Genomic DNA, 26729 nt, shown 5'->3' on the forward strand with positions numbered 1-26729 from the left:
GAAGAACAGAAGACGGAGCGTTTGCTGCATCGCTCTAAAGATGAACATGTAACGCCACATCCAACAACACATGTTGCAAAATTCGTCTTTCACTTTCTGAAGATACTTGATTACTTTATGGAAACGTAGTGTGAAATACAGCAGCGTTAAGTCAGCCATCATATTGGGCTGCCTTTTTTTTTTTTTTTAAACTTTATTGCATTATTGGTACGGCAGTGGTCAAGCATTCAGGTGGACCCATAATCTGTATATAAAAGATGGAGCCTCCATGACATCATCCGTAGGTATCTGAAAACCTGAGTTGAAGCTCTCATTGGGCGGTTCTTACCGTCGTCATCTTAGCAGCGTCACGTGTGCCGTCTCTCCTGGAAAACACCAAAATTTGCCAAAAGGTAGAGGGAGCTGAGAGGGGGGCTGTGAGCGTTGGGGAAGAGTCTATAGAACTCTGACCTGTTTGTAGCTAAAAGCTAACCTGGAGCTAACAGGAGTTAACCAGCTAATGGATGGGGGTTGGCTAAAGCTAAATCACACCATTAACCAGCTAAAAACCATGGTTGTTCTTCATTCTGCCTTCTTGCAGCGCGATATCAGGTACCTGTCAATTAAAAGGACATGCCCTAATGTCAAATTGTTATTTCTTTCTATCAGGCTGTAAACATGTTTTATGGAGTCTATGGGGATTCGCTCTGTTTTGGAGCCCCTGGTGGATGAGGGGGGAACTGCAACACTGGCACTTCTGCATAGGCTTCAATTTTAACCGTCGGAGGTTTTGTTGAACCCAGACTTTGCCCAGTGACGATGTCACAGTAATTATAAAATAGCTCCTGTATTTTAGTGGCAGAGACTTTTCAGGTTAGAAAAAAACCAACTTGGTCCTGGTCTGAATGTGCCGTAATCATAATACTGTCAGAAAATTGTCCCCGTGCCGGGGCCTAGCTGGTTTTTAACTGACATCGAGTCAGCTGATCTTGCAGTTCCTAGAACGCTAATAAAAGGTGACAGAGCTTGTTCTGTTGCTGCTCCCAAACGTTGAACAATCTGTTTCTTCATGGCAGATCGGTACACAGCACCGAGCATTTTATCATAGATAAAACTCAGCTTTTCTCACTGGCTTTTCCTCCAGCCTGAATATTTTAGTTGTGCATTGAATTTTTCTATGTTCTTATATATATTCATGTTATTTCGATGGATTTTATCTTTTTTAAATAATATTGATATTGTACTCTGGTAAACTGATTTAGTTTTATTAGATACATTGGTTTATTTATTTTATAATTGACTTGTGAATTTTATCTGCGTTATTTTTTGTACAGAACTTTGGTCAACTGAGGTTGACCTTTATGTAGAAATGGGCTTTAAGAATAAATTTGACTTGACTAGGTGTTAAATGCATATTAGTCTGATCCTTGGAGGGGGTTTGGTCGATTGAGTCCTTAATTAGCCACAACTCATTTGTTATATTTTGCAGTCACACACACAAACTCTCACAAAAAGCTTATATGGTAATGCACAGTAATCTGCAGTTTCTGGTTTCATTTCCAAAAGCTACAGTTATGTTTTCATGTACTTTTTATTGTTGTTCCCTCGTGTATTTCTCAGTTTGTCTTCCTTTAGATGTCCCTGATCATGTTCTGCTTGGTTTTCCTACTGTAGGACGTTTTCCATAAAGTTTCTCTCCAGCAGCTCGTTGTCCAGTTTTTCTGTTTTGATCTTGATTAAAAAAAAAACAAAAAACTGTTGCTGTAATTTTCTGTCTTTTCTATCTTTGTTTTCTTTTTCTTCTCTACTCTCTTTCTCTTCTGTTTACTCAACATTTTTTTGTTTTCCTTGTCATCATATCCAGTATTATTACATGATTGAGCAGAAAACAAATTAAAGAATAAATATCAAAGGAAGCCTTGTATCCACAAAGCTTAATTTCCTTTATGTATCTATAAAAATCCATTTGGCAAAGCAAAATTTACAGTATTTGCACATTTATTTGGACAGGTCATATAATGAAAAGATAAGAAAAGAAAAGGATGAAGTAGAGAATTTGACCATCTCTTATTGCTGAGAAACATCTGTCCAGTTTCTCTGCGTGAGGAACGTTTCTGAGCAGAAACACCTGATGAATTCTCCAGATCGTAACCTGTATCTGTGTGATCTCTTACCAGGTTTGTTCAGTGACCCTCCACTGGAACCCGAACACAACGACAGCATGGGTGAGTTCAGACATTTATCTACCTGCTCATGTGAACTTTACTGGTTTCAGGTTCAGCTTTATTTGTACCTGTAGATAGATTTGTTGTTTGGTTTGGTATCAGAAGAGACATAAACAGACATTCACTCAAAACTCAAAATCAAAAATCAATAAATAGTTACATTAATAGATCAAAATTATTTAAAATCTTAAAATTGATTTAGGAGGACTGCTGCAGATGGAACAAAACTGTTCCTACAACGTTTTGTCCTGCAGCTCGGCACCTGAACCTGCGTCCTGATGGGAGAATAAAGGGTGGGAGTCACAGCTCACAATGTTAGAGGCTGTACCTACCTGGTGTACCGGGCCTCAAGACTCAGCTGAGGCTCACCAGTCAGCCTGCTGCACCATTTAATACTCTGACTGACTTTATTTCTGTCTTTCAGAGCAAAATTACCAAACCAGGCTACCAAGGAAAACGACTAAATTGATTCAATAAAAGATAAAATAAAAGACAGAGAGTTGTTTTGTTAATATTAAAACGTGACAGCTTTCTGAGGCAGAACAAACGTTGATGTCCATTTTTTTATACACTGCTTCAGAGTTCTCCTCCAAGCTGTGTAAGCTGTCAATCACAGTTCCCAAATATTTATAGCTCTGCTCTAGTTTGACATTTTGACCAGAGATGGTTGTGACCTCTGGTGTGTTTTTATCCTCCTGAAGTCAACGGCCAAGTCTTTGGTTTTGGATCTGTTTAGCTTCTTCTTCATTTGCAGATGTTTTTACTACATACTTCATTTATTTAGATGCCACGTACCACCGACATGGTTTCCCTACATCACATGCCAGAGATAGGCACTAAGAAAGACATGAAAAAAATCATCAAAGAGCTCCATCCTGTGGTAGAGATGTGAAATTAATAAAGAGACTATAATATCCCCCTCTGATCCACAAGAGGGGGGTATAAACTCAACAATTCCTGCAGCCTTGTCTTTGAAAAGCAGCATTTTGCCACTTTATTGCCAACGGGTAAGGTCAGCGTGAATTTGGTGCAGGCCCAACGGAAACGGCAACAGGAGGAACCCAGATGCAGAAAGTTTGCCTCAGTTTGCAGTGTCAGCTGCGTCATCACACATGGGGTCCTGAAAATAGCAGCCTGTCAGTTTTGTGCCCTCAGAAAAAATGTGAGGTGTAAAAATGGGAGAAATGTGTGACTGGTTGCCCTGAAGGAAACTCTCAGCAGAGGAGGAGGGATGACGCAGTGGTCCAATGTTAAGGTCCAGGTTCAGGCGAAGTTCACTCGAGACTCTCCGGCTGCCATTGCAGCGCCAGGTGGCAGCGTGGAGGGGGTCAGAGGTCAGACACAGTTCAGAAACTGCTGACCTCGCCGTGACTCAGCGCTGACCTGATTGTGTGCAGCTCTCCTTCGACGTGGGCTTTCTCATCGGGCCTCTATAAAGCTGTGAGAGCGGAGAGGAAGAGAAGGGGGTTGTGTCGCTAGGCAGTGGAAGGAAGCCGGAGAGGAACTATTAAACCTGCGCACACTGAATGGGCGGCATTGTTTGCTTGCTGTAGGAGAACACGTGGATTTATGAGCCAGAGCCTGATTGGGTTGTAAACTTGATGAGGTGGGCTTGCAGCCACGGCCGCGCTCTCTCTCTCTGTTGGCCCCATTCTGCTCCCAGAATGCCTCAGTGCATGCACTGGGCAAGGGTGATGCTGAGGTCAAGGGGGGGTGAAGCAAGGCTCCTCAAGCTTGTAAATGCTGTGACAGGAGTGGGAATTCTGAGACCCCCATTCAGTGACCAAAAAACCCAGGTCAGGGGCCAAATAGCTGAGTTGGCAACAGCTGTCTGCAGCGGTAGTCCTGTAGCTGAAGAACCCATGTCAGCTTGCATATCTCGGATAAGAAAGTTTGGTGTCCCAGACACCACGCCCACGTAAATATGTTACGCGTATGTCGTCATGGAGCTGCCCATGGTCCGTTTATCAGAGGCTGATTTCTGGTTCGGTTACCTGAAATCCAAGTTACATGTGATCAAATGTCTTTAAATGAAAAGAAAAAGAAAAATCAGATGAATGTTTGCTTCTGGGACTTTGTCTTTATTGCATATCTTACATTTTGAGCCTGGTAGTGTGAGAATAAAACTGGTAGAAATGCACGCAGTTTATTCAACATCACCAAAAGCATTTTCTGTTTACATTTATGAGAACTAAAATGTAGCATTTCCTGTCACCATTTCAGGAAGTTTTATTTGTATTATTTTTATTTGCTCATTTGTTTATGTATTTATGAAAACTAAGCAGTTCTGAGACAGTACCTGACAATACTTATCATTAAAAGAGTGTGTCACAAAAACAAAAGTCAGTTAAAAGAATCTAATAATCAATTAAAACCAATTTTTTTTATTGGTAATTAACTTACCGGGTGCCAAAGACGTCCTTTGTGCTTTCTATGTACGGAAAGCCGATTTGGCTGGGTACAATAATCAAAATGCCCCTAAGATACAGTTTCCCCAAGATACACACCCAGCAAAGCCAACACTTTGGGACCTGAAAGTTGAGCCAAAATGCTCCAAAACGCCGGCAGCGCGGTGCTTCCTGCTGTAGCTGGTAGCCAGCGAGTTCATCACTTTACTGAAATAACTTATGATTAGGGCTGAAACTAACAATTATTTTAATAGTCGACTAATAACAATTTTTTCGATTAGAGAATTGATGAGACCTAGTTCAGATTTTTATGCCTTGATTAAGAACTGATATCCATTCATTATGTTAGAAATTAAGGCATTAATCCCACAGATCCCACTACTATTTATTTGGTGTTGGATCGAGACTATATTTTTCAGTATTGCCCACCCCTACAATGCATCTGTGTGATTCTTGCTTTCATGGGGACATCTGTTAACATATTTAATGAAGTAGGTGACCAAGTGAAAAGCTACATATGGGTTTTCATCAAAGTAACACTCAAGTCTCTGTAGACGTCATTGGAAGATCATCTCACCCTCCATCCTTCCAACTGGTTTTCAGGGTCTGGGTGGAAAATTCGTGGATTGGAAAGCGCTTTCACGGATGCTACACCTCTAGAAGCTCCAAGACTAGGGCTGCAACTAACGATTATTTTAATAGTCGACTAATCTGTAAATAATTTTTTCGATTAGTCAAGGTTATTTCTGTCCCGCCCACCATCTGTGCTTCCAGTTGACACAGCTCTTTTTACAGACTCCAGTATGTTTTACCCCACTCTCTTCATTTTCATCATATGAATGTCCCCGATTCCCAGTCAGTCCCAACATGATGTCCTTTTGTAAGTTAAAAGAACGACTCCTGAACCAGTTGAATGTTAAATTTAAGCTTAACAGCTTACTACTAATTTATTGTGAAACATTCAAACTTAGCTATACTGTCATATCCAAGCTGTACAGAATTTGCCTCAAAAGGAAAACAGAACAAATAAATAAAGCATTGAAATGATTATTTACATCTTGAAAAAGCCTGTTTTGCAGGTAAACAAGAGCCAGAATCCTTTAAAACATTCCTGAATCCAAACGGTGATCCGGATCACCACCAACATTAAATTACTTCTTCCTTTTCACATTTCCAACAACTCCTGAAAAATTCATGAAAATCTATATATAACTTTCTGAGTTATCTTGAACACAAACAGATAAATGGTGGTAAAAACATGACCTCTTTGGCAGCGGTACACAGCGGTACACATGTACACGTAGTACACAGCGGTACACATGTACACGTAGTACACAGCGGTACACATGTACACGTAGTACACAGCGGTACGCATGTACACGTAGTACACAGCGGTACGCATGTACACGTAGTACACAGCGGTACGCATGTACACGTAGTACACAGCGGTACGCATGTACACGTAGTACACAGCGGTACGCATGTACACGTAGTACACAGCGGTACGCATGTACACGTAGTACACAGCGGTACGCATGTACACGTAGTACACAGCGGTACGCATGTACACGTAGTACACAGCGGTACGCATGTACACGTAGTACACAGCGGTACGCATGTACACGTAGTACACAGCGGTACGCATGTACACGTAGTACACAGCGGTACGCATGTACACGTAGTACACAGCGGTACGCATGTACACGTAGTACACAGCGGTACGCATGTACACGTAGTACACAGCGGTACGCATGTACACGTAGTACACAGCGGTACACATGTACACGTAGTACACAGCGGTACACATGTACACGTAGTACACAGCGGTACACATGTACACGTAGTACACAGCGGTACACATGTACACATAGTAGACTGAGGTACACATGTACACATAGAAGACAGAGGTACACATGTACACATAGTAGACAGAGGTACACATGTACACATAGTAGACAGCGGTACACATGTACACATAGTAGACAGAGGTACACATGTACACATAGTAGACAGCGGTACACATAGAAGACAGCGGTACACATGTACACATAGAAGACAGCGGTACACATGTACACATAGTAGACAGAGGTACACATGTACACATAGTAGACAGCGGTACACATGTACACATAGAAGACAGCGGTACACATGTACACATAGAAGACAGCGGTACACATGTACACATAGTAGACAGAGGTACACATGTAAACATAATAGACAGAGGTACACATGTACACATAGTAGACAGAGGTACACATGTACACATAGAAGACATATAGAAAACAACGGTACACATGTACAACATGCTGGCTTAGTTACCTGTAGAGCATTGCTGCAGCTGAGAACACTGAATCCACTCAGATATAAAAACATGTTTACCTGGAGGAATTTTGGCCACTGACGACCACCGTCCAGTCATCTTCACCACCAGATGTCAGTCGTTCTGACACGCTGTACCTGCAATGCCACGTTTCAGTTCATGTGCAGTGGTCTCAGCTGTATTCACATGTTCAGTGATCTTCCGCAGAGACAGTTGAAGGCGCATTACGTAACTTTCCAACCTTAAAACATCGTCTGAGGGCCCAGTGACATTTATTATCTGCATTTGTGGAGCCGTCACGGCTCAACAGCTTCTGGAGGCTGACAAGGGAATGTTTTAACCTGGTTGTGCTTTATGCACCGTGTCGCACACTTGCAAACAGATGTAACCCCACCTGCCATTTTGATCACACCATAAACCAAATCCTTATCAGAGGAAGAGCGGACAGAGAGAAAGAGACGTAAATGAGACATAGAAAGGGGGGGTCACTGGGAAAACTGCTGAAGTTCTGGAGTACATCTTTTTTCCACTGGTATGGTCACGGTGACCACGTTGGCCGTCCAGGTTGAGCTGAAACAGCTGTGCACGCTGCCCCGATGCATTCATCCATTCGCTTTATTCTCTTCCATCTTTGTTGTTACCATAGTGATGTTGACTTGAATTGAACACATTTTATATTCATCATTAAAGCTCTTTTTTGCCCCCACCCCCCTCCTATAAGAACATTTCGACTGGCTGCTTTTAACTCTTTAACTCTGATTCCAGTCTACTCCCTGGTGGCTGGAGGTATCAGGGTGCTGAGGTGACTGCATCTGTTCCACGGGTAATCATTAACCCCCTCAGCGCCTCGCCTTGGGAAAATGCTAAGCTTCAGTCATAGCAGCAACCTCAGTTGTAAAATAAAATTAAAAACCGAGTGCAGTGAGTTCCAAATCATGTGAAATAATAAATATCTTCCTCCTGACTCTATAAACCCTTTGGTGATATTCTACATAGATGGTCGGATCTTTACTCTCAGTTTAACACTGAAACCACTAAAAACTTCCAGCATTTCTGAGAGACTCTGCCTCTGAAATGCTCCTTTCATACCCCGTCGTGTTACTGACCTGTTGCCAGTTGCTCCTCCAGTTGTTTGGATTTGTCTCCATTATGTTTCCAGCCTTTTGTTGCTCCTGTTCCAGCTTTTTACAGATGTCGCCAGATGTGGCTTCAGATTGAAAAGCTCCTGTAAAATCTCTGTTTCTACAACTTAAACAGTGTTCATGTTGTTAATAGTATATGGTTTTATGAGATCTTATTCATTTTTTTCCCCCCATATCTATCCTGACGTTTTGTTGAGTGATTGGTAAATAATCTTTGTAGAGATGCATCAAAGGATCATCATGTGTTCATTAGCCTACGGTACACATGTACAGGGCAAAAAGGTATTTTATTACATCTTATAATTAAACTTCCTGTGTATGAAGGAAGTTTTATCATAAGTCATTCTGTTTGCTTGGACATGTGTTGGTTTTCTTGAACCCACCTTCCCGGTTTGATGGTCCTGCTGCACTGCAGCATTCTGGCCACAGGGGGGCGCTAGATCCATGCTGAACCTCTGCTGTGGTGTTTACTCCCATATTGCCACCTGGACCCAATGAACTCAACACCCATATGGAAGTACTTGGCTTGATCCCAGCACATGCCTTTCCTTTGTCCTCACATAACTGGGCTAAGTTCATATGGCTGTGTCCAAAAGTCATTCAAGATCACCGGGTTTTCATTTTCCTACAAGCTGCGCAGCAAGGCAGCCAAACACATGACACTGCCTCACATCCCCCTCCTTTGTTCCTTTGTGCCCCGTGTTTTCCCCCTCTTTTAAAGTGGATTTCAGTGTGAGCCTCAGGGCAGCGTTTAACTGCGGTGAATGTTTAGATAAATGGATGAATGATAAAAATGAAAGAGGATTTGTAGCCATTTTCTCTCACTTCGTTTTCTTCATGCTTCTCTCCCCTGGGTGCCCCAGACGTGTGCACTCTGAACGTGCATGGCCAGCGCTGCCGTGTTTTGGGAGCTGCTACTGCTGCTGACCTCTGTGCTTTCTTATCATTTTAGCTTTAATAATTCATGATTAGCCTAGATTTCATTTTCTGTCCCTTTTTCTTCCACTTGATGCAACTTGCGTTGGTGTTAAAGTCGGGGTCAGCCTGCGGAGTGTTTCCAGGTCACAGAGAAGTGGGTCACGCTGTTCCCAATGTCAGTGCCTATAACTTCACTGTGTGTTATGACAAAGCCCAACTCCACAGGGATAAACACACGGACTGTTGTGTGGCCCTAATACAGTAAATGCAGCAAACGGCGTCTCCTCGCTGCTCGCAGGCCTTTGTAGATATGCAGCATTATTCAAAGCTGCAGTAAACCGCCACTGACATTTAATTCACTTATTTGTAGATTAATCCCCCATTTGAAGCCAGTAATGGATCCCAGTTTCCACAGATTTTGAAAATGCTGCAGAGTCGCTGAGCTTTTTACAAAATGCTGAGATGCTAGAAAGTCCTTTTCTAATAGGACGATTTGTTGTTAGAATGAATTCTTACATTTATACCTTCACATTGAACCTAAATCTGACTTCGGAGCTTTTATACAAACTAATCATTTTTAAATATGAATATTTTTTTTCTTATTAAAACAAATAATGAATTGTTTTGTGTTTCATTTCCCCTCTGACATTTTTAAACTGTAAATATTCTAAAATAAGAACAAAAAGTGCACCTTTTGGTCCGCTCGGGCTGCAACTCACTCATGTGTTTGAAATTTCCCAGCATGTTAACATAACCTTGCAGGCCAATTACAGCCAGATTATTTCCATATGTCCATATCTCCTCCAATCACTGAACCGCAGCAGCGAGGCCGATGGCTCGGACAAATTGTTTTGTTTAGTAAAAGCATACACATTTAAGAGTTTATTTGAGGGAGAATGAATTGCGCCGGTCACTGGTTCCAGTAGATTCAGCCGACTGTCCTTAATTACAGCAGCAGACCTTTTTAAAAGCACGTCTTTAGGAAAAAACCCCTGACAGGGACAGACGGAGAATTCCTGGAGTATCGCAGAGAGGTGGGAATTGTAGGTCAAAAGGATATCAGGATGGAGGAGCGGCGGCGGCTTGACGGAACTTAGCCGACAGGATTTTCGAGCTCCTTTCGCACGTTTGATTTCCTGGCTGAGTAAGCGGGTGAGCAGGGGGAAGGAGGGCTGCAGCTCGGGACGGAAAATCAGGAAGAAGCTGAGGAATTTAACATCTGGGTCATGGTTTGAAGCCGGCTATGAGCGACCCGTTACCTGCTCGGCCATCAAACCTGCTGAATGTGGAATAAAGGAGGATAACGGCGTCTGCAGAAGAGGCTCGGCCCGACAGAACATGGTGTTGACAGGATTCCACTCTTTAAAGAGAAAAAAGTTGTTTTTAAAAAAGCGGATGATGACGTGTTGAAGGGAAAGATCTTCTATAATACAGATAATGCAGAACGAACATCCGTTGTTTTCTGTCATGAATAAAAAAAACCAAAACAATTTCTTCTCATTTTTACTCCTCAATCTTTTCAATTCAATACGTTAAAATAACCAAAACTCTGAATCAGAGAAAAGGGAAGTTTAAAAAGAAACAACTTTCACATTTACCTCCACTTTTGCATCATTGAAGAAAAAATAACCCAAAATACTTAATAATAAAAAGATGAGTAGTTTAGGGCTGATAATGAAGGAAAGATGTCAGCAGGTGAGTTTGGAAGAAGGGATGCATGAGAGGAGGTTACGGTGCTGCACGTGGGACAACGTGTCAGGAAGAACAACGGGAGAAAACTGTTGACTGTTTGGTGTCGGCCATCCAAGCACACATTTAAAGACCTTTTAGAGTCAATAGAAACAAGCCTAAAATGTAGAACTGGAAGTTTATTACGTGATGAAAAACAGGAAGAAAAACTGAAGTGCTTTGGTTGATGTTGGAGAGTCTCTTGTTTGTTGTTATTAGTTTGTGTCGGTGAGCAGGACGGGAACAGACTGCAGACTTCAGTCCACAAACCCTTCATCACGGAGGATGATGCACATCAGGTGAAAATGCTAAACACTGTGAAGACATGAGGAGAAAAGGCGTCCAGTTGTGTTTGTGTAAATCTGCAGACCAGAACGCCAGATCTGAGTCCTCATGGTCACTCAGACGGGAATCAATTCAGCTTTTATTAGACTTCATCCTGGTGGGAACGAGAGCAGAAGTTTCCGAACCTGAAATGTTGGTGCTCGGACCCGTCAGCGTGAACTGATGTCTGCACGGCGAGACGCGGCAGCAGGAAATGTGAAAGCAGCGCCGTGGCTGAAGGGAAACTGCCTTTTCTGGACGGCAGGCTGAATTCACACGCCACGCTGTCCATGACATTTTCCATCTGCTGGGAATGAAGCGTGTTTTGTCATGGCGTCTGAGCGGCGTGCTGAGCGTTGAAGAGCAGATCACCTGTTCAGAGCCGATGAAGGGTCACAAAGAAGAAAAAAAAAAAGACGTTATAATGTGAAGATCTGCTCCACTAGAAGCTTCCAGCTTTGTTTGCTGTTTTTTTCCAGTATCTTCTGGTTCTGCAGATTTATTGGTTTTTAAAAACCCCTCCTTCCACTGTTAACACATTGGAGGAGAAAAGACCAGTTCATCAGCGTCGTCCTCTTACCCAGAATAACCCGCCTCTGCTCTGTTTCCTCTCTCTGCTGAGGGGATCGTCCCAAACCAAGACCGCTTCAAGTCCTGAGAAGATGCTTAATCATCCTAAACTTTCTATAGTTTAAGCGGTAAAATAATATTTGTTAGTGTTCCGCCTCAGCATCGGCGCGCGGCCGCCACAGGGGTGTTTGAACCGCAGTCTGCATTCATTGATCAGTGAGTTGTTCTTGTGTAAACCCACCGACAGCAATGAATGTTTATTGCAGCCTTAAGGTGAACATCTGCGTCACAGCTGACCTGGTGTCGGGCGAGATGCGTCCTGCAGATTCCGCCGGTCGCAGGTTAGATCCGCAGCGGCGCGTGTCCTGTGGTGTCTCTCGGGGTACAGTCAACGGTCGATGGTTTTGGTCAGAGCACAAACTCACCGACAGCGTTGAATGTTCCCCGTGGGCACTGCAGTGCGGCTGTTCGGCTGATGTTTAAACAGCAGATGCAGCTTTTGGCAGCAAAAGAACCTATAAAGTTCTGAGGCGGCTGATCTGACGGCAGTGGAAAATCCGCCTCTCCCGTCCCGTAGTTAGAGCACACGTCTTCCCCATGTCTGTAGTTCCAATCTAAACACATGCTGTGATGTCTGCAAGCCGCTGTGATGTCAGACCTGCCGGCGTTTTCCACCTCAGATGTCAACACACGGTTACAACAGTGGAAAATACAAAAGAGGATCTGGATGTGTTTGTGCTGCGAGTCCTCGTGTGTGTGTGTGTGTGTGTGTGTGTGTCTGCTTCTGTTTTTCTTGGCCTACATGGAGCACTTCTATGCCAGGACGTGTTGCCACCCTTGTTGCCGCGGCGGCTTGAATGACGTCAGCAGGAGAGGTGATGATGCAAAGATTTAGACCAGCCCTGCAGACACGGCGAACGCCGTCATGGCGGCATCATTCTCACCTCCTGCACTCAGACGAGCACGCGCTCCCCTCACTTCCAGCCTGCAGCGAGAAACAGGATGAAAAGGAAAGGCATGAACAGAGGGAAGACGTTGACAGTCGTGAAGGAGGCGAATCAGAGCGTGATCAGAGAACGCCGCTGTGCCCCACAGCTTCAACAAGAGCGCTGCAGCGGCGAGCTTCTTGCAGATTACTGCTCCCTTTACCCGCCGCTGAACCTCAGCTACTGCTTTGGGAGGGCGCCTTCCTGTGTTCGCCTCTTTGAGGTTGGAAAAATCATGCAGTCATGTTTTATTAATGCTCTCCCTGTCTGTCTGTCTGTCTGTCTGCCTCTGTTCTCCATGCTTCCCTCAACACAGAAGAAGAGATTTGGAACATTTTGTTTGCTCCGCATCGCCGTTTCTACGTCGAGGTTCAGGCGTTTTGTGGCGGCTACCTGTCTGGCAGGCGGGGAAGGCATGATGCAACTGGCCGTGGGGGGGGGGGTTTGTGTTCTGCTGGATGGAAAAGGAGCGATCTGGAGGTGCATATCCTGCTGTTGGTTCAGAAAGGAGCTGCGCTGTCCTGCTCGCTGCATAATGAATGATCACTCTGAGAAGAGAAGCACAATTCACTCTCTCCCAGTTTGACACAGTTCACTGACCATGGAGAAGACATCATTATTACCGCAGTATAGTATGAAAACATTCCTCAGTTTCCTGCGTTCCGTGGATTATTTCCAGAGTTCGGGCCATGTGGGTGCAGCTCGACCACTTCTTCACGATGAATTCAGCTTGAAATTCAATCAGAACATTAAATATAATGTTTACAAAGATAAATATTGGAAAAATTGGAAGCTATTTTTTCCAAGTCCTTCTGATCTCTCAGACGTTTTAACCAAATGTTGAGTAAAACATCTTTATTCATAAATTCTCCCACATTTTCCTGGTTTTATTCAGAGTTTTTCTGCACAGACAAGGTGGGAATGCTGGATGTTCAGTCCCTCTGGCTCGGGCTTCACTGGTTTCCCTCCTTGGCACTTGTAGCGTTTGGCTGTTTGCCCGACACACACACAGAGGCTTTTTTCATTCTTTTTTTTTTTTTTTTTTTCTTCTCCCCCCACTTTTTGAGTGAACTGACTTCCGCTCTTTCTGCACTGCATGAGAAGTTATGGGAAATATACGTTAACTGGCTGCACGCACACTGACTCATGCATCTGTTCGAGGCGTGGCGGTACTTCCACGTCAAGAATCTTCATAATACCACCACTGGCGCGGTCCCCAGAAACTTTGCATAACGGACAAACTTGCAAAAGTGTAACGTGTAAAAATAGCTGGGCAAGCATGAGAGCCTGACGGGACCCGAGCGAACAGTGCAACAGTGTGACTGAACCAGTGTGAACCCTGCGTCGTCAGCACATTCCAGGGGTTGGACAATAAGAAGCACACTGTGTACTCTGTGTGTCGTGCTGCATAGCTGGCTGGTCTGCAGCCAGGAGTCAGGGCTGCCTGAAACAAGACCAGCGATGCACAGAAGTCTGCAAAATGAGCTCAGATTTGTTTAAGGGAACAAACGTCAGTTGTGTTGGATCACGTGGATTAGACAAAACGACCATTCTCATCAAAACATATGAAGGTTTACAGTAAAAACACACAAAAAGTGATCAGCGGAACCACTTTTTAAGGCCTGCACACACACCGAGCGGGGCTAAAATGTGGGAATCTACTCTCAGACTAGAACCCAGCTGGACGGAGGCTGTACATCCTGTTCCTGCTGGTTAGGCCTGAGGTCAGCCAGCTGGGGCAGGTTAAGCTGGAGGTAAAATCTGACAAAGCCGCGAGCTGAAAATGCTGATGGAGTCTCTGGATGAGGAGGCGAATGTATTCATCCATTCGAAACCACCCCTAAAAAGCGCCACACCCCTACATTCCAGCAGCCCCTTGCAGCATGAAACCGCCGCTGCTTCCCATGGAGGCGCTCCGCTTTCACAGGTCACTTTATTTCTTTCACTTTCCTTTTCTCACTGCGAGCCGAATTGATGTAAGGAAATCCGTCGCGTCGCTTCCTGCTGGACCCCCAAAACTTGCCCGATATCTCTCCATTTCCTCTGACTGTACAAATATTATGCGCTTAAGCGTGTCCACAGTAAACCTGACACTCCCAGCATAGCTCACATGCCTGTTCAAAAATACTCAGGCTGGGCGGCTGCCAGCATTTGCTCTCACACACACACACACACACACACACACACACACACACACACACACACACACACACACACACACACACACACACACACTCCCATCATGCATCCGGACAATTATTATTATACAATCTGCTGGCACAGTCAGACATCTCCTAATGGAAGTGCACGCAGAGATTAGATCGCTGAAATCACTCGTGCTGTGAGTGATCCTCTTCGTGAGCAAACTCAATCAGATTCAACAAATAGGCCTTAATTGCCACGTCAGTCGCAAAATAGGCTTTAAGTCACATCGGACATTTTAATATCTGCCTGAATTAAGAAGTTTATAATGAGATTTAGCGGAGCGGCGGGGTCACTTAGCATCACATTTAGCTGTCATGCTGCCGTGGCTGTTGGGAAAGAGTCTTTTACATAACGGTGCGGGTTGAACTTGTCCACGTTGGTAAACATGTTGGGGTTGGTTGAGCGCCGTATTTACCACACACTGCACACAGTTTGTCATTTAACTGTCGGGCCTTGTTGGCCTGATACTGTGGTATGAAAGTTTCAGCTCTCAGCTGTGCATGGAAACCCGACTTAAAGGATCTCTTCATGTGGACGGACTTTGGTTTTTCTGGTGATTTTCTTTGGACCCTGCGGTGGGTAAAAGTGTGTAAACCTTGGAAAAGCCCGCCAGGCTGAAGCGGCGGTGTTCAGAGCGGTCCTGCTGCTGCGCAGGGACTCCTTCAGGCTGGATGCCAAGCCTTTCCAGAAACACCCTGCCTCCACGTGCCATGCGCCATCCTGCCAAAACTCCAGGAGTTTCACTTCCAACCTTAACTGTGGCCAGCTCCGATGTCGGCACCGCCGCCTGGCTGTACGCTGACGTTATTCCCAGGCCGACTGACGTGCACGGCTGCTGCTTCTGCTTTTTGCTTTTCCCCTCTCTGCCGTGCACCTTTAACCTGGCGTCGATCTGGCTCTGGTTGACTTATCCACTCTGTACGTCGCCCCCTTCTCTTCTCCAAAGCTTCGTTGGCTCCTTTCGCTCATTTCAGAGCAGCAAAGCTGATGAATATGTATCCCAGGCTTTTCTTTTTTTCTCAGCCGATTTGAGGATCCTAACAAAGCAGGATGAGAAAGCCCTTTGTGGTTGTCTTCTGGATTTAAGCGTGACGCTTCTCTGGTGCCTGCTGCCACTTTTTATCACCAGCAGACTTTATCCCCCGGTCAGACTCGGCCACTTTTCAACACCATTGTCAAAGCTCACAGCCGTGGTCTGCCCTCAGACCAGCGCATTTTACTGGGAGCTCTGCTGGTAATTAACTGAAGTGATGCAGAAATACACCGCCAACAAACGCATCTTTGAGGATTCCCAAACAAAAGGTTACACAACAGATACTTATGGCACATAATCCATGTTTTTAATCAGTGCAGTCGATGCAAAGCTTCCCACCGTGTGTCTGGCATTCGACGTCACTGCAGCCCTGACTGCGGCAGAGAGCCGGGCCGTCGCCAGCATCGCCCACCGCTCCCACCCCGCCCGCCATGCAGGCCATGCTGATTCCAAGAGGTTCAGAAACTGCACAGAACAGAGAAGGACTGAAATTCCTGATTTGGTATTTCTGTTATCAGTCGCAGCCAGCAGGGTGAGTCGGCACGGGAATGACCTGGATAGCGATCGAGCTTTATTCTGCGCGCACGCCGCCTGTGCCGTCTTAGACTGACAGACATAGCTGATCCAAATCAGGAGCAGAAACACGGTAAAGTCCACTATAGAGTGGCTTCGGGTAAAAGCTGCACAATGACGGCCGTTTGAAGTAAAAAGCAAAGAAAAAACGAATGTACCAAAAATGTAAACCTTGCCTTTCTTTTTCCCGCCTCGTTTAGCAAACCGGGCTGCAGCTCCGAGCCACCGGTGCTGTCCCTGCTAGCGCCCCGCCGGACCTTCATCCCGTCTCTCCGTACTGTCAGCTGCACCTTTTTCTCATAAAGCCTCATAATCAAGTTGTTGTTAGCGTGACAAACATTAAAAAGCATTAAAAAGCACCCCATCCCAGGAGGAGGGGTGGGGTGGGGGGGGCATGTCACTGCATCGGACCAGCATTAAGGACACTGTGTCCTCGATGCGTTGTGCGCCGTTGATCTGATCAGTGGCGCCTAAGCCCAAGTTAAGCTCATCTTTTTGTGCCGCTGTATTGATGAAAGATGAACGATTGGATAAAACGCAGGATGTGCACGAGCACGTGCACGCGGGATATATTTAGAGTTGCTTAAACGCAGGACCGTCGGCGCTAAGTCGAGCGCTGCGGCGGAAGTGGCGGCTGCTTTTCCGAAGCGGCTGATCCTCTGCGAGGCAGTCTGACGACAGAGTTGTGGAGGCCGGTGCTTCAGAGAGATGCTCCGAGACTTAACCCCCCCCCCCCCCCCATCATCACCACCTCCTCCCGCTCCAGTAGAGGGAAATCTCTGCTGAATTCATGTCTCCTTTCAGATTTCTAAGAGGCGTTAAACCTTTCTGGATTAAAGAAGGTAATCTGACAGGCAGAAGATTGTATTAGCTGGAGTGTTGGCAGAGCTTTTAATTTCTCCTCTTTTTCGTTCCCCCTCTCCGCCTGCCGCTCCTGCTGACCTGCTAGATGCTATTATTATGTTTTTCTTTTGAATTACAGCAAAAACATCCACATCTTCCCTGCAATTCCGTCTCCCCTCTTCCTCTCTCCCACTCCTCTTCAGATCCCTCTCTCCTTCCTACCTAGCAGTGACAGCATACTTGTGTGAACCCGTGATTTATCATTTGCTAATCCGTGCTGATTATGGAGCTTTCCACAAGGCTCTTATCTGTTGCTGAGCCCGCTTTTCACTCCATAGCTGCCAATTATCTCTAAGGCAGCCGGCAAACAGACCTGTCTCAGTCAGCCAGCTGCAGATCCGCCACCAAGACCTCTTACGCTTCACACACACACACACACACACACGCCGTCGACAGGCTGATTTCTGACATGAGTGTTTCTTGAAGTGTCGGGAGATCAAGCTTTGCCCTGCACTGAGCTTCACCTGCAGGAGGAGAGGCTTCATCTTCATCCAGAAGAAGATGAAGATCTCGCTGATTTTATTTAAAGCCGCCGTCGATTTAATTTGGACTCGCTTTGATGAGCCTTTCATCATCCAACTTGACGTTTTGAAGCGTGGTTATTAGTGTATTAGCATCAAGGTCACGCAGGTCGGAGGATCGGGGCGGCAGCGCCTCGCCGTGACTCATCAACACTTCCTGTGGCCAAGCAGCCGGACTGCTGCACGCCAGCGTGAGGTTACAGGCAGCCAGGCCTCGCCCCTGGGGAGGGTACGCTCTCAGCTGATGTGGCGTCCAATCGTCAGCGTAATAGGAAGTGACGCGCACATCAGAGCAATGTGGGTCAGAACGCCAGACGACCAGCCCGCGGCCTGTATCTGCTCCGCCTGTCTAATCTGCTGAAGCCCGACCAGACGAGGCTCTCTAATCGACCCTGATATTCACTGAACACACATTTTCATCTCCCCTCACGCTCCGGAACGCACATGCCGAAGCAACAACGTCCACGCGGGACGTTTCAGGAGATCCACATAGAGACGAGAGGGAGTGAAAGACTTCACACTTTCATTTAGCTCTGATGTAACGACGTCTCCATGGAGACCATGTCCTTCCCGCCTTCACCTGCTGCGGATGTTTGTGTGGAAGCAGCTGAGAGGTCTGCAGTCGCCCGGCGGTCGCCCGGCGGTCGCCCGGCGGTCGCTCGGCGGTCGCCCGGCGGTCGCTCGGCGGTCGCCCGGCGGTCGCCCGGCGGCCGCCCGGCGGCGTGATGCGGACTTAGCTGCCACTTTTCAGCGGGTGAAACTGGGTCAGATGGACCCGGAGCCTAACAGGATTCTCATGACATGTTTGGGGGGGGCTGGCGTCTGAGGATGGGGAGGGAAATGATGGGGGGGGTGGAGGAATTCAGGAACTTTCTAAGTGTTTGCTTCGCACCTGTGTCCAGACTAAACAGCGCTGGGAAGGCAGAGAGGGGCACACATGGGGGTCTTGAAATGTTTTGACATTTTCTACTCAAACAGGTTTTTTTTTTTTTTTTTTTAATCTTTTTCTATCTGGTTGGGGAGGGGGAGGGGGGGGGGGGGGGGGCAGAGGAGTTCAGCCTGCGTGAATCTGCCTCATCAAAGGCAGTAATTTCCTGTTGGTTTCAGGCCCCCATCCCCCATCTCTGAGCTCTTGTCTGCTAATCCCAGCCCTCCAAACTACCCCCCCCCACCCCCCCACCCCCCACCCCACCCCAACTCGCTCGCACAAACACACCCTCCAACCCCCACCCAGGCCCCCCTGCTGGTGTCCTGCCCGCCTGTGCTTACGCTTGGTACACTCCGGGGCCGGGGAGCTGTACGCTTTGTCTCAGGCTGAGCACCAACAAATCCTCATTGTCCCGCGCCGCAGCGCTGACCGAGGGGGGGGGGGGCATCGCTGTCTGGTTTCTATTCAAATCCAGGTATCCACACAGGCCCCGGGAGGGGGCGCGGGGTGCAGCGGGGCTTACGCAGTCCCAAGCCTAGGACCAAAGTCCACCCAGGCCTCGGCTCAGGGGCCAGGCGGGTGTTGAGGTGCCGGGGTCACAGAAGCCGTTACACAACCGCTGCCTTCTCTGGACCCACCAGCTGATCAACAAGTGACGCTGGATTTCACAAACCTACGTCCCAAACGCTGCGACAGACAGAATAAAATCCCAAGTTCCCCTCAGCAGAGTCCAGACGTGATCGTCTGCGTTTCATCACAAACAGCTTCGTCTCACCGACAGCTCCGCGTTTCCTCCTCTTCCTCACAGGGAGGCACAACGCGGCGTGTCAGCCGCCGCCGCGCGGAGGTTCGCGGCCTGCGCCTCTCTGAAAGGCCGAGCTGATTGGACAGGAGGACTGCCAGCTTGTGGCGGTAGCGAGGCCTGATGCGCAACATGACTCTACTTGTAGAGGCATCTCAGAACGACTTGTTCTCCGCTTTCCTCAGATGTGCACGTTTCCTTCTTTTCCTTAAAAACAGCTCCAGGCTGTTGTTTTTTATTTGAAAGCAACAACACTTGTTTTTGGTTTTTTTTTAGCTTAATATAGCAGCTTTTCCTCCTCCTCCTCCTCATCATCATCAGCTCTTAGATATCAATCCACATTTATTACCATGTCAAGCCCCCTTTTTTTATTTTATTATTATTTTTTTTTAAATTTCCTGTGACGTGGCAGCAGCCGGGCTGTACATCTGTGATCCAGAGAGATGTTTGTGTCAGTTGTTGCTACTCCCTCATGCACACAGCTTTTTGCAGTGGATTAAGAGCTTTGGACAAAAGCGGACCGGGACGAAAAAAAAAAAGAAAAAGAAAAGACATCGGGACAGCCAGCATTTCCTGTCACCAAATACATTCCAAACCCAGTGACCCCCACGAGACAAACCAGCAGGGAAAACCAGTGAAAAGGAGAATAGAAAATAAAAAGCTCTGTGAAAATAGCTGTTTGTCTTTTTCTTCCTCTTTTCTGACTTTCTGTATTGAACCACCTCCTGCGTTTCCACTTCGCTCCCGCCAGTTCCTTTGTCTTCACCTAAAAACTCAGCAAGCCGCTGATTCTCTGAGTTTAGAAGATTTAGAAAACCTCTGCATGAAAGTAAAATATGTAAATCAGCTGGAAAATAAAGACATTTTTCCTGATTTTTTTTTAACTCAACCAACGTCTCGGCTGCCTGTTTTTTCCTCTGACCTGCAAAGCATGCTGGGGGTTCCCTGAGAGAGAGAGAGCCGCTAGGTGAGCACATTGAGAGGCATTCATGAAGTGAAGCATGGTGACCCCCTAAAAACTGTGGTCTAAAGGCTGGTGTCACCCCCCTCCCCGTCCCGGCTCTCCCCCGGTGGAGCGGGGCAGCAGCTGGCTGACCTGTCCCTCCGCTGCAGCCTCTAATGGCTGACCTGCCCTGTCTGGTCGGCCCTGCTCGCTTTTGTCTACTGTCTGGCTCAGTTCCTCCCAGTCAAACATCCCTACTGGCTACCGCAGTCCGCATTCCCACAGAGCAAGAGAAAAAAAAAAAAAGGATTGCACAAACATAGACAGACGCGCACTTTTTCACACTTGGCACACTTTGTCCGGCGTGCCGTCTCCTTCTGTCTTGCACGTACATCCTTTTCCGTTTCTAGTCTAGTTTCACAAACTCATTCTCACGCGCGCACACACACACACACACACACACACACACCTACGCAGAAATTCCTGCTGCAGGTGAAATGACAAACATCCTCCTGAAGCAGAAACATGATGTTTAGTTCTGCTAACTTGTGAATGAATCAGTGATCCACGCCGCAGCGTGGAAACGGTCGCTGTGAAAGCGGCGGAGCTGAAAAGGGAAAGAGGTCGAGCAGATCTGATACTCACCTAAAGTGGAACCAAAAGTAGCAGGAAACTGGTGTGAGCGGCTGGCAGAAAGCACGCCGGCCGAAAGCTTCCATAAGGGGAGAGACGCGCTGAAAAGTTGCTGCTGACATGGGTTGAACGGGTTCTCTCTCTCTCGCTCGCTCCGTCTCGCTCTCTGTGTATCTCTCCCAGACGTGCACACGCACATATACTTGCGGATACACACTCCTGACACACAGCCTTTCAGTCTGATCTCCGCGCCTCCTGTGGGAAGTCAGCCAGCAGTTTTCAAACACAAGCCTTACAAATCTCTTTCTCTTTCTCTCGCTCGCCCTCCCGTGCTCCTGTTCCTTCTGTGTGTCTACATAAATAAACAAGCACACGCATTCCCACATGCACCCGTTCACTTCCCAGCCCCCCACTCCCTGCGCACACACACACACACACACACACACACACCCAAGAGCCTGGCTACAGCACAAGTTATTAAACTGCTCCACATTTTCTTGCATGCACTATATATGAGGCAGTTGATTGACAGGCGCACAGAGAGTCACGTGTGGAGAGAGGCTTGCTGTGATTGGCTGAAGGCCTCGGAGCCGGTGGAAGGAGGGGGGCGGGGGGCGATGTGATTGGCCAGAGCTCGGACCATTGAAAGCTTCTTTATTGAATGGCCGGCGCTCTGGGTGGAGTTTGAGTGACACTGCTGGGAGAGAAGAAGTGAGCCAACATCCTGAGAGTTTTGTGTCTTTATTGGCGTGTTAACTGCTGAGGTTGGAGCGCTTGAAGGTGGCTGGATGAGTCACAGCCGCGAGGCTGAATTCACGTCGTGTCAGCATGACGAGTCACCGAGGAACGTGATCACTGATCAATTCAGATTCTTTAACATATTAGTCAAATGTCAAACAAGTCTGCGCTCATATAGACCAAATGTTTTTCTTCCTGTTTCAAATCCTCTTAAGTCTCTTTTTTTTTTTTTATTACTATCCTGCGTTTCTATTCATTTTCTTTCTTTGATTTAATTTAATTCAGTTTCATGGAGTTTTAGGTTAGTCAGAAATAAATCTCATCAACGGTCAGAGGTAAAAAATGTTCATTAGTTTAACTGCGAAGTCTAACTACGGCTCACCTGGTGTCTCCGATCCTAAACGGTGGCATCCCATCGCGAAATGTGACAGTGGCGTTCGCAGCAAAAGATATTTAAAGCACGAGATGTGAAAAGCTGGAAAATAATGGGAAAGGAGGTCATGGGGCTCGGCATTAATGAGCTCCAGTAATCTGATGTCTCTTCTAAACAGGCAGATTACAGATTTCTAACCAGCCAGTTTGAGTGGAAGGAGGTGTGTGTGGTTCGCGTGTGGCGGCAACGTCCAGCGTTACGGACACAAATGCGGGTCGAAGCTCAGCCCTTTTAATCCCAGTCAGCATCCAGATTTTTTCTGGACAGATTATAAAGGAAAATGATGTAAAATAAATGTATCAGTAGAAATAGAACAAAACATTTATTTCTAACAGCACTGTAGAAATAACACACAGATGAACAGTGAGCAAGTTTTTTCTCATCCACACATCATTCTCTCACATCTGGTATTGGAATAAAAAACATAAAAACATTTTACACTTTTTTCCTCAAGCTGATTTTTGTTATTTACACTTATTTATGTTACTATTAACCTTTCATATTCACACAAACCAACTCCAACTCAGTGACTTTTGCATGAAAAACACTTTCTTGGCTTCATTTCAACCACAGACGACGATTAGTTTAGTTTTATTTCAGACACAAATAGAACTTTCTGCTCACTTATTGACTTTTGCTTGCTTTTGATTGGACGTTACCACGGATTTTAATCTCTCTGATTTGGTGGAAAAATTCACAATAAGTGGCTTCATTATAATTTCTGGTCGGAATAGCAACACAGTATTCGTATAATAAAACTGATAAATATTGGTGTTGCCATAGTTCGTCCATTTACCACAGTGTCTGATTAAACACTATATTTTGCAGCTGGACTGTAAACCTCCTGGACCGGATATAAATGCCTGGAAAACTTCTGTAGATCATCTAGCGAGTAAATTGTTGATTATTTACCCCACAGAGTTACACGCCTCCAGTCCTGAGAATTGTTGATGCTACAAACGATATTGCTCGGAGATCTAGCTTGTTTTGTTCAAGTTAACACACACACATACACACACACACACAAAATGATTGTTCTTCTTTGGGAAACAATAAACAAAACAAAAAATTTTTTAACAAATGGTTGAAAGAATAGGAAATAATATGGTAACGGAAGTTTCACAAAGACCTCTCACAAAGCTATGATGAGTCATGATGATCATTAAAGTTCATTAAATTGCTTTACTAAATGAGAAAGCTGGAAATTTAACGGTTAATATTGGTCCATATAAAGAACTGTAAACTTCAACAAAATGCAGATAATTTGACTGACATTGAAGATCAGGGTTTATGGATCTGATGCGTAACAAAAGAATTGTATTTCACCAAACTCTGACTGTTTTCATGCCCTAATGGTGTGTTTTGATGCTTTTTCTTTGTTTGTGTTTGATTTAATTTTGCATGGGGTGTTGAACCTGTAAGACAGATTATATTTAGTACACAACGTGTGAAGGGAAGCGGTGATGGGTGTTCAACCTGAAACCGAATGCGTTGGGAAGAGATGTAATTTTTTTACTTTTAAAGGGAAACCGTGTAGCTTTGGAGCCAAACATCAGACTAATGTGAGTCGTAATGGATGATTTCTGGGGTCAACATACAGAGCTTGACGTGTGTCGGAGCTCCGAGGGGGCGGCCCTCTTCAGACATTTAACCTTGCAGGAGCGGATCCATCTCTAATGGGATCATGTGACCTGGAAGCTTTGCTTTCCAGCCCCCTCTATAAACTCAGAGGTTCTGTGTTGTGCTGCTTTCCTCCCTTCCAACCAAAGTTTGTCACAGCTGATGAAATAAGGAGGTGAAAACAGCGTCTGAGGAAGCAGGAATGGGATTGCTCATGAGGAAAGACATGAGTCCACCTTGCCAAAGAATGTTCTGGTTGGAGTAAAACCCACTGTCAGTTCGCCTCAGTGTCGTTAGGTCGGTAAGTTAGCTCTGTTGTACAAACGTACCGAAATGTGTTAAACTTTTCCACATTTTTCAGCCGCATTTATTCAGAACAATATCAGTAAGCGCCTGATGAGCTGCAGGATACATCTGTGTCTTTATTTGGCTCTTTAGTAGAAGCTAAATGCGGCTAGTTGAAGCTAATCGGCTACATACCAAAGCTAACGTGACTCCCTGAACATTTAACCAGAAACACAGATGGAGACTGAATTGTAATGTGGCGACAGTGTCGTGTGGCCTGCGAGAAGTTGCAGGTTTAGCATTCCTAGTGGCCAAAAGTTACATGGTGTGTCTCTTTTAAAAGAATTTCAAATATAAGTTCAGTACGTTCTTTTTATTGTTTTAGCCTTGCTCAGAAAATTCTGTTTATTCTTGTCGGATAAAAAATTCCACCACATTTCCAACATATTGTAGCCTCATAGCATAATTGCCTAAGTCATATTTTAAAGCTTTATGATGTTCAGTCATTCAGGAATATTGGGAGATTACACCGTGACGGGCGTCACAAGTAAGCTAAACATGTCTTCGGCAATGCTATGAGGCTAGCGATGCGTGGATTCCCATGTTTTGGTGGCATAGCAACGTGTCTGCACCACATGTCGTAGCAGATTACTATCCAGGTGGGGAAAACCAGTTTCTTCAACTTGCTAACTGTCAGAATGCAACTTGTGTGGATTCTTGTGTAACTAGGATATTAAAACTTCAGGGATAATATCGTACAGGGTTAGTCGGTGCAGCTACAGTGACTTATAAAGGTCATCTCGCCGTTTCTAGTCGCTGCTGTCTTCATTAGAATTTACAAATCAAATTGAGCTTTTTTTTTAAAAATATATTTTAACACGTTTTTCAGACATGTTTTCTGTTATGTTTAGACTTGTTATCTTCTTTTTTCTCACAGCATGATTCATCTTACAGCGCTGACACTACACACAGTACAAGTCATAATCAATGAATATCTGCTGCTCTCTCTCACTTGGACTGTTGCCTTCTCATGCAGACGTGTCCTTACAAGTCTAGTAGAACCAACCTGTGTTTGTCTTCCCCCTGAGTGATGACGGCGTAGTGAGGCCTGGAGCATGGCCAAGTGCTTTCATTCACACCTGATTAGATCACTCTGACCTGGATAACACGCAACGCTCCACGCTCGGCAACATGCTGCCACACAAATCTTTTGTTTGGCTTGAACGAAATCCCGCTGCAGCGCCGCTTGCCTTCCAGTCATCCTTAGATGATTTTAAACTGGAAACCCTGGAGCATGCCGAGATGACAGTCAATCTACCTGTCCCCCCAACTGAAAAAAAAAAAAAAAAAAAAGAACTTGTGTGTTGTTTACAAACCCAAGCTCACCCACCATGTACAGACTCAGGCTGCCAACGTACAGCAGCAAAACAAGACGCCAGATATTTTCCAGGAGAATTCAAGTTAAAATATGTTTTTTTTTTGTTTTTTTTTTTGTACTGTTTTCCTCACAGTCATGTAAACTGAATCCAACCTCAAAGGGAGAGTTAAAGGTAAAGGTGTGAAATGTGGCGAATTGTTTCATCTTCAGATTGTTTAGTTTCATCTTTATGACGTAGTTAACGATACTAAACACTTCAGCAGGATTTAAAACAATCTTATTTTCCTGTTAAAACACCTGGAACATCTGGATCAAACAAAAATGTTACATTTAATCTACTAGAGTTGTGACGATACGCTTTTGTCCCGAAAGGATTTGATTCCGATTTTTTTAGGTGCCTATTCAATTTAAATTTTGATTTTTTTTTGATTCTTCGATTTTGAGGACTAAAAACAAAACAAAAAAATGTACGAAACTTTTTTGCTAATTGTTTTTCTTAATTACAATTAGGAAAACACAACCCAGTAGCCAGACCACCATTCTGTTGGTATAATGCCCAAGAAGACAAGTAAAAAGATCAATAAAAACAATGGAAATGGAAAAAAAAAATTCTAATTTATTATTTTTATTTATTTGGAAAAAAAAAGTTTTTTTCTTTAAAAAAAAATCTTTTAAAATTGTGAAGCAAAAAATCCCAATATTTGATTTTTTTTTCTTTTCGATTTCCCAGCCCTATTATCTACTGTCTGCACTGTTATGAACATCTGTTGTAGAGATTTTTAGCTGATGTCTGATAAAGCCATCTTTTCTTTTAACTTTCTTTCAGTTGGACTAAATTTCTTTGGTGGAAACCATTTGTCGTTCCTGCAGTGGATCTTGTTTTCAGCTCTGATGTTAGGACTAAAAGTACAATGTTTCTTATAGTTCTCATTATCAAAACAAGATAACAGAGCTATGCTAATTTCATCTTCAATTTGAAACACTCAAATTATTTTGCCGATACCTGAAACAATACTTAAACCCCAATACCTAAAGAGTTGAGACTAAATGTAACATGGAAATAAAACAGAATGCATTGACATACAAATATTTCCATGGAGAGGGATCAACATATCCGACGATGAAACTGACATT

At 45.1% G+C, this 26729-nt stretch overlaps 1 protein-coding gene across 1 annotated transcript in view; it reads left to right on the forward strand.

Moving 5' to 3' along the window:
- The window catches only part of nr6a1a (nuclear receptor subfamily 6, group A, member 1a), a gene marked incomplete at both ends in the record, with an annotated part of 125451 nt that overhangs the window by 29628 nt on the left and 69094 nt on the right, over nt 1-26729 (forward strand). Inside the window, one exon of the mRNA XM_079250968.1 lies at nt 2157-2204. Within this exon, the coding sequence (XP_079107094.1) occupies nt 2157-2204 (48 nt within the window). The remainder of the gene's footprint in view (nt 1-2156; nt 2205-26729) is intronic.

Source organism: Telmatherina bonti (genome assembly GCF_933228915.1).
Source record: "Telmatherina bonti genome assembly, chromosome: 13".
Classification (NCBI taxonomy): domain Eukaryota; kingdom Metazoa; phylum Chordata; class Actinopteri; order Atheriniformes; family Telmatherinidae; genus Telmatherina; species Telmatherina bonti.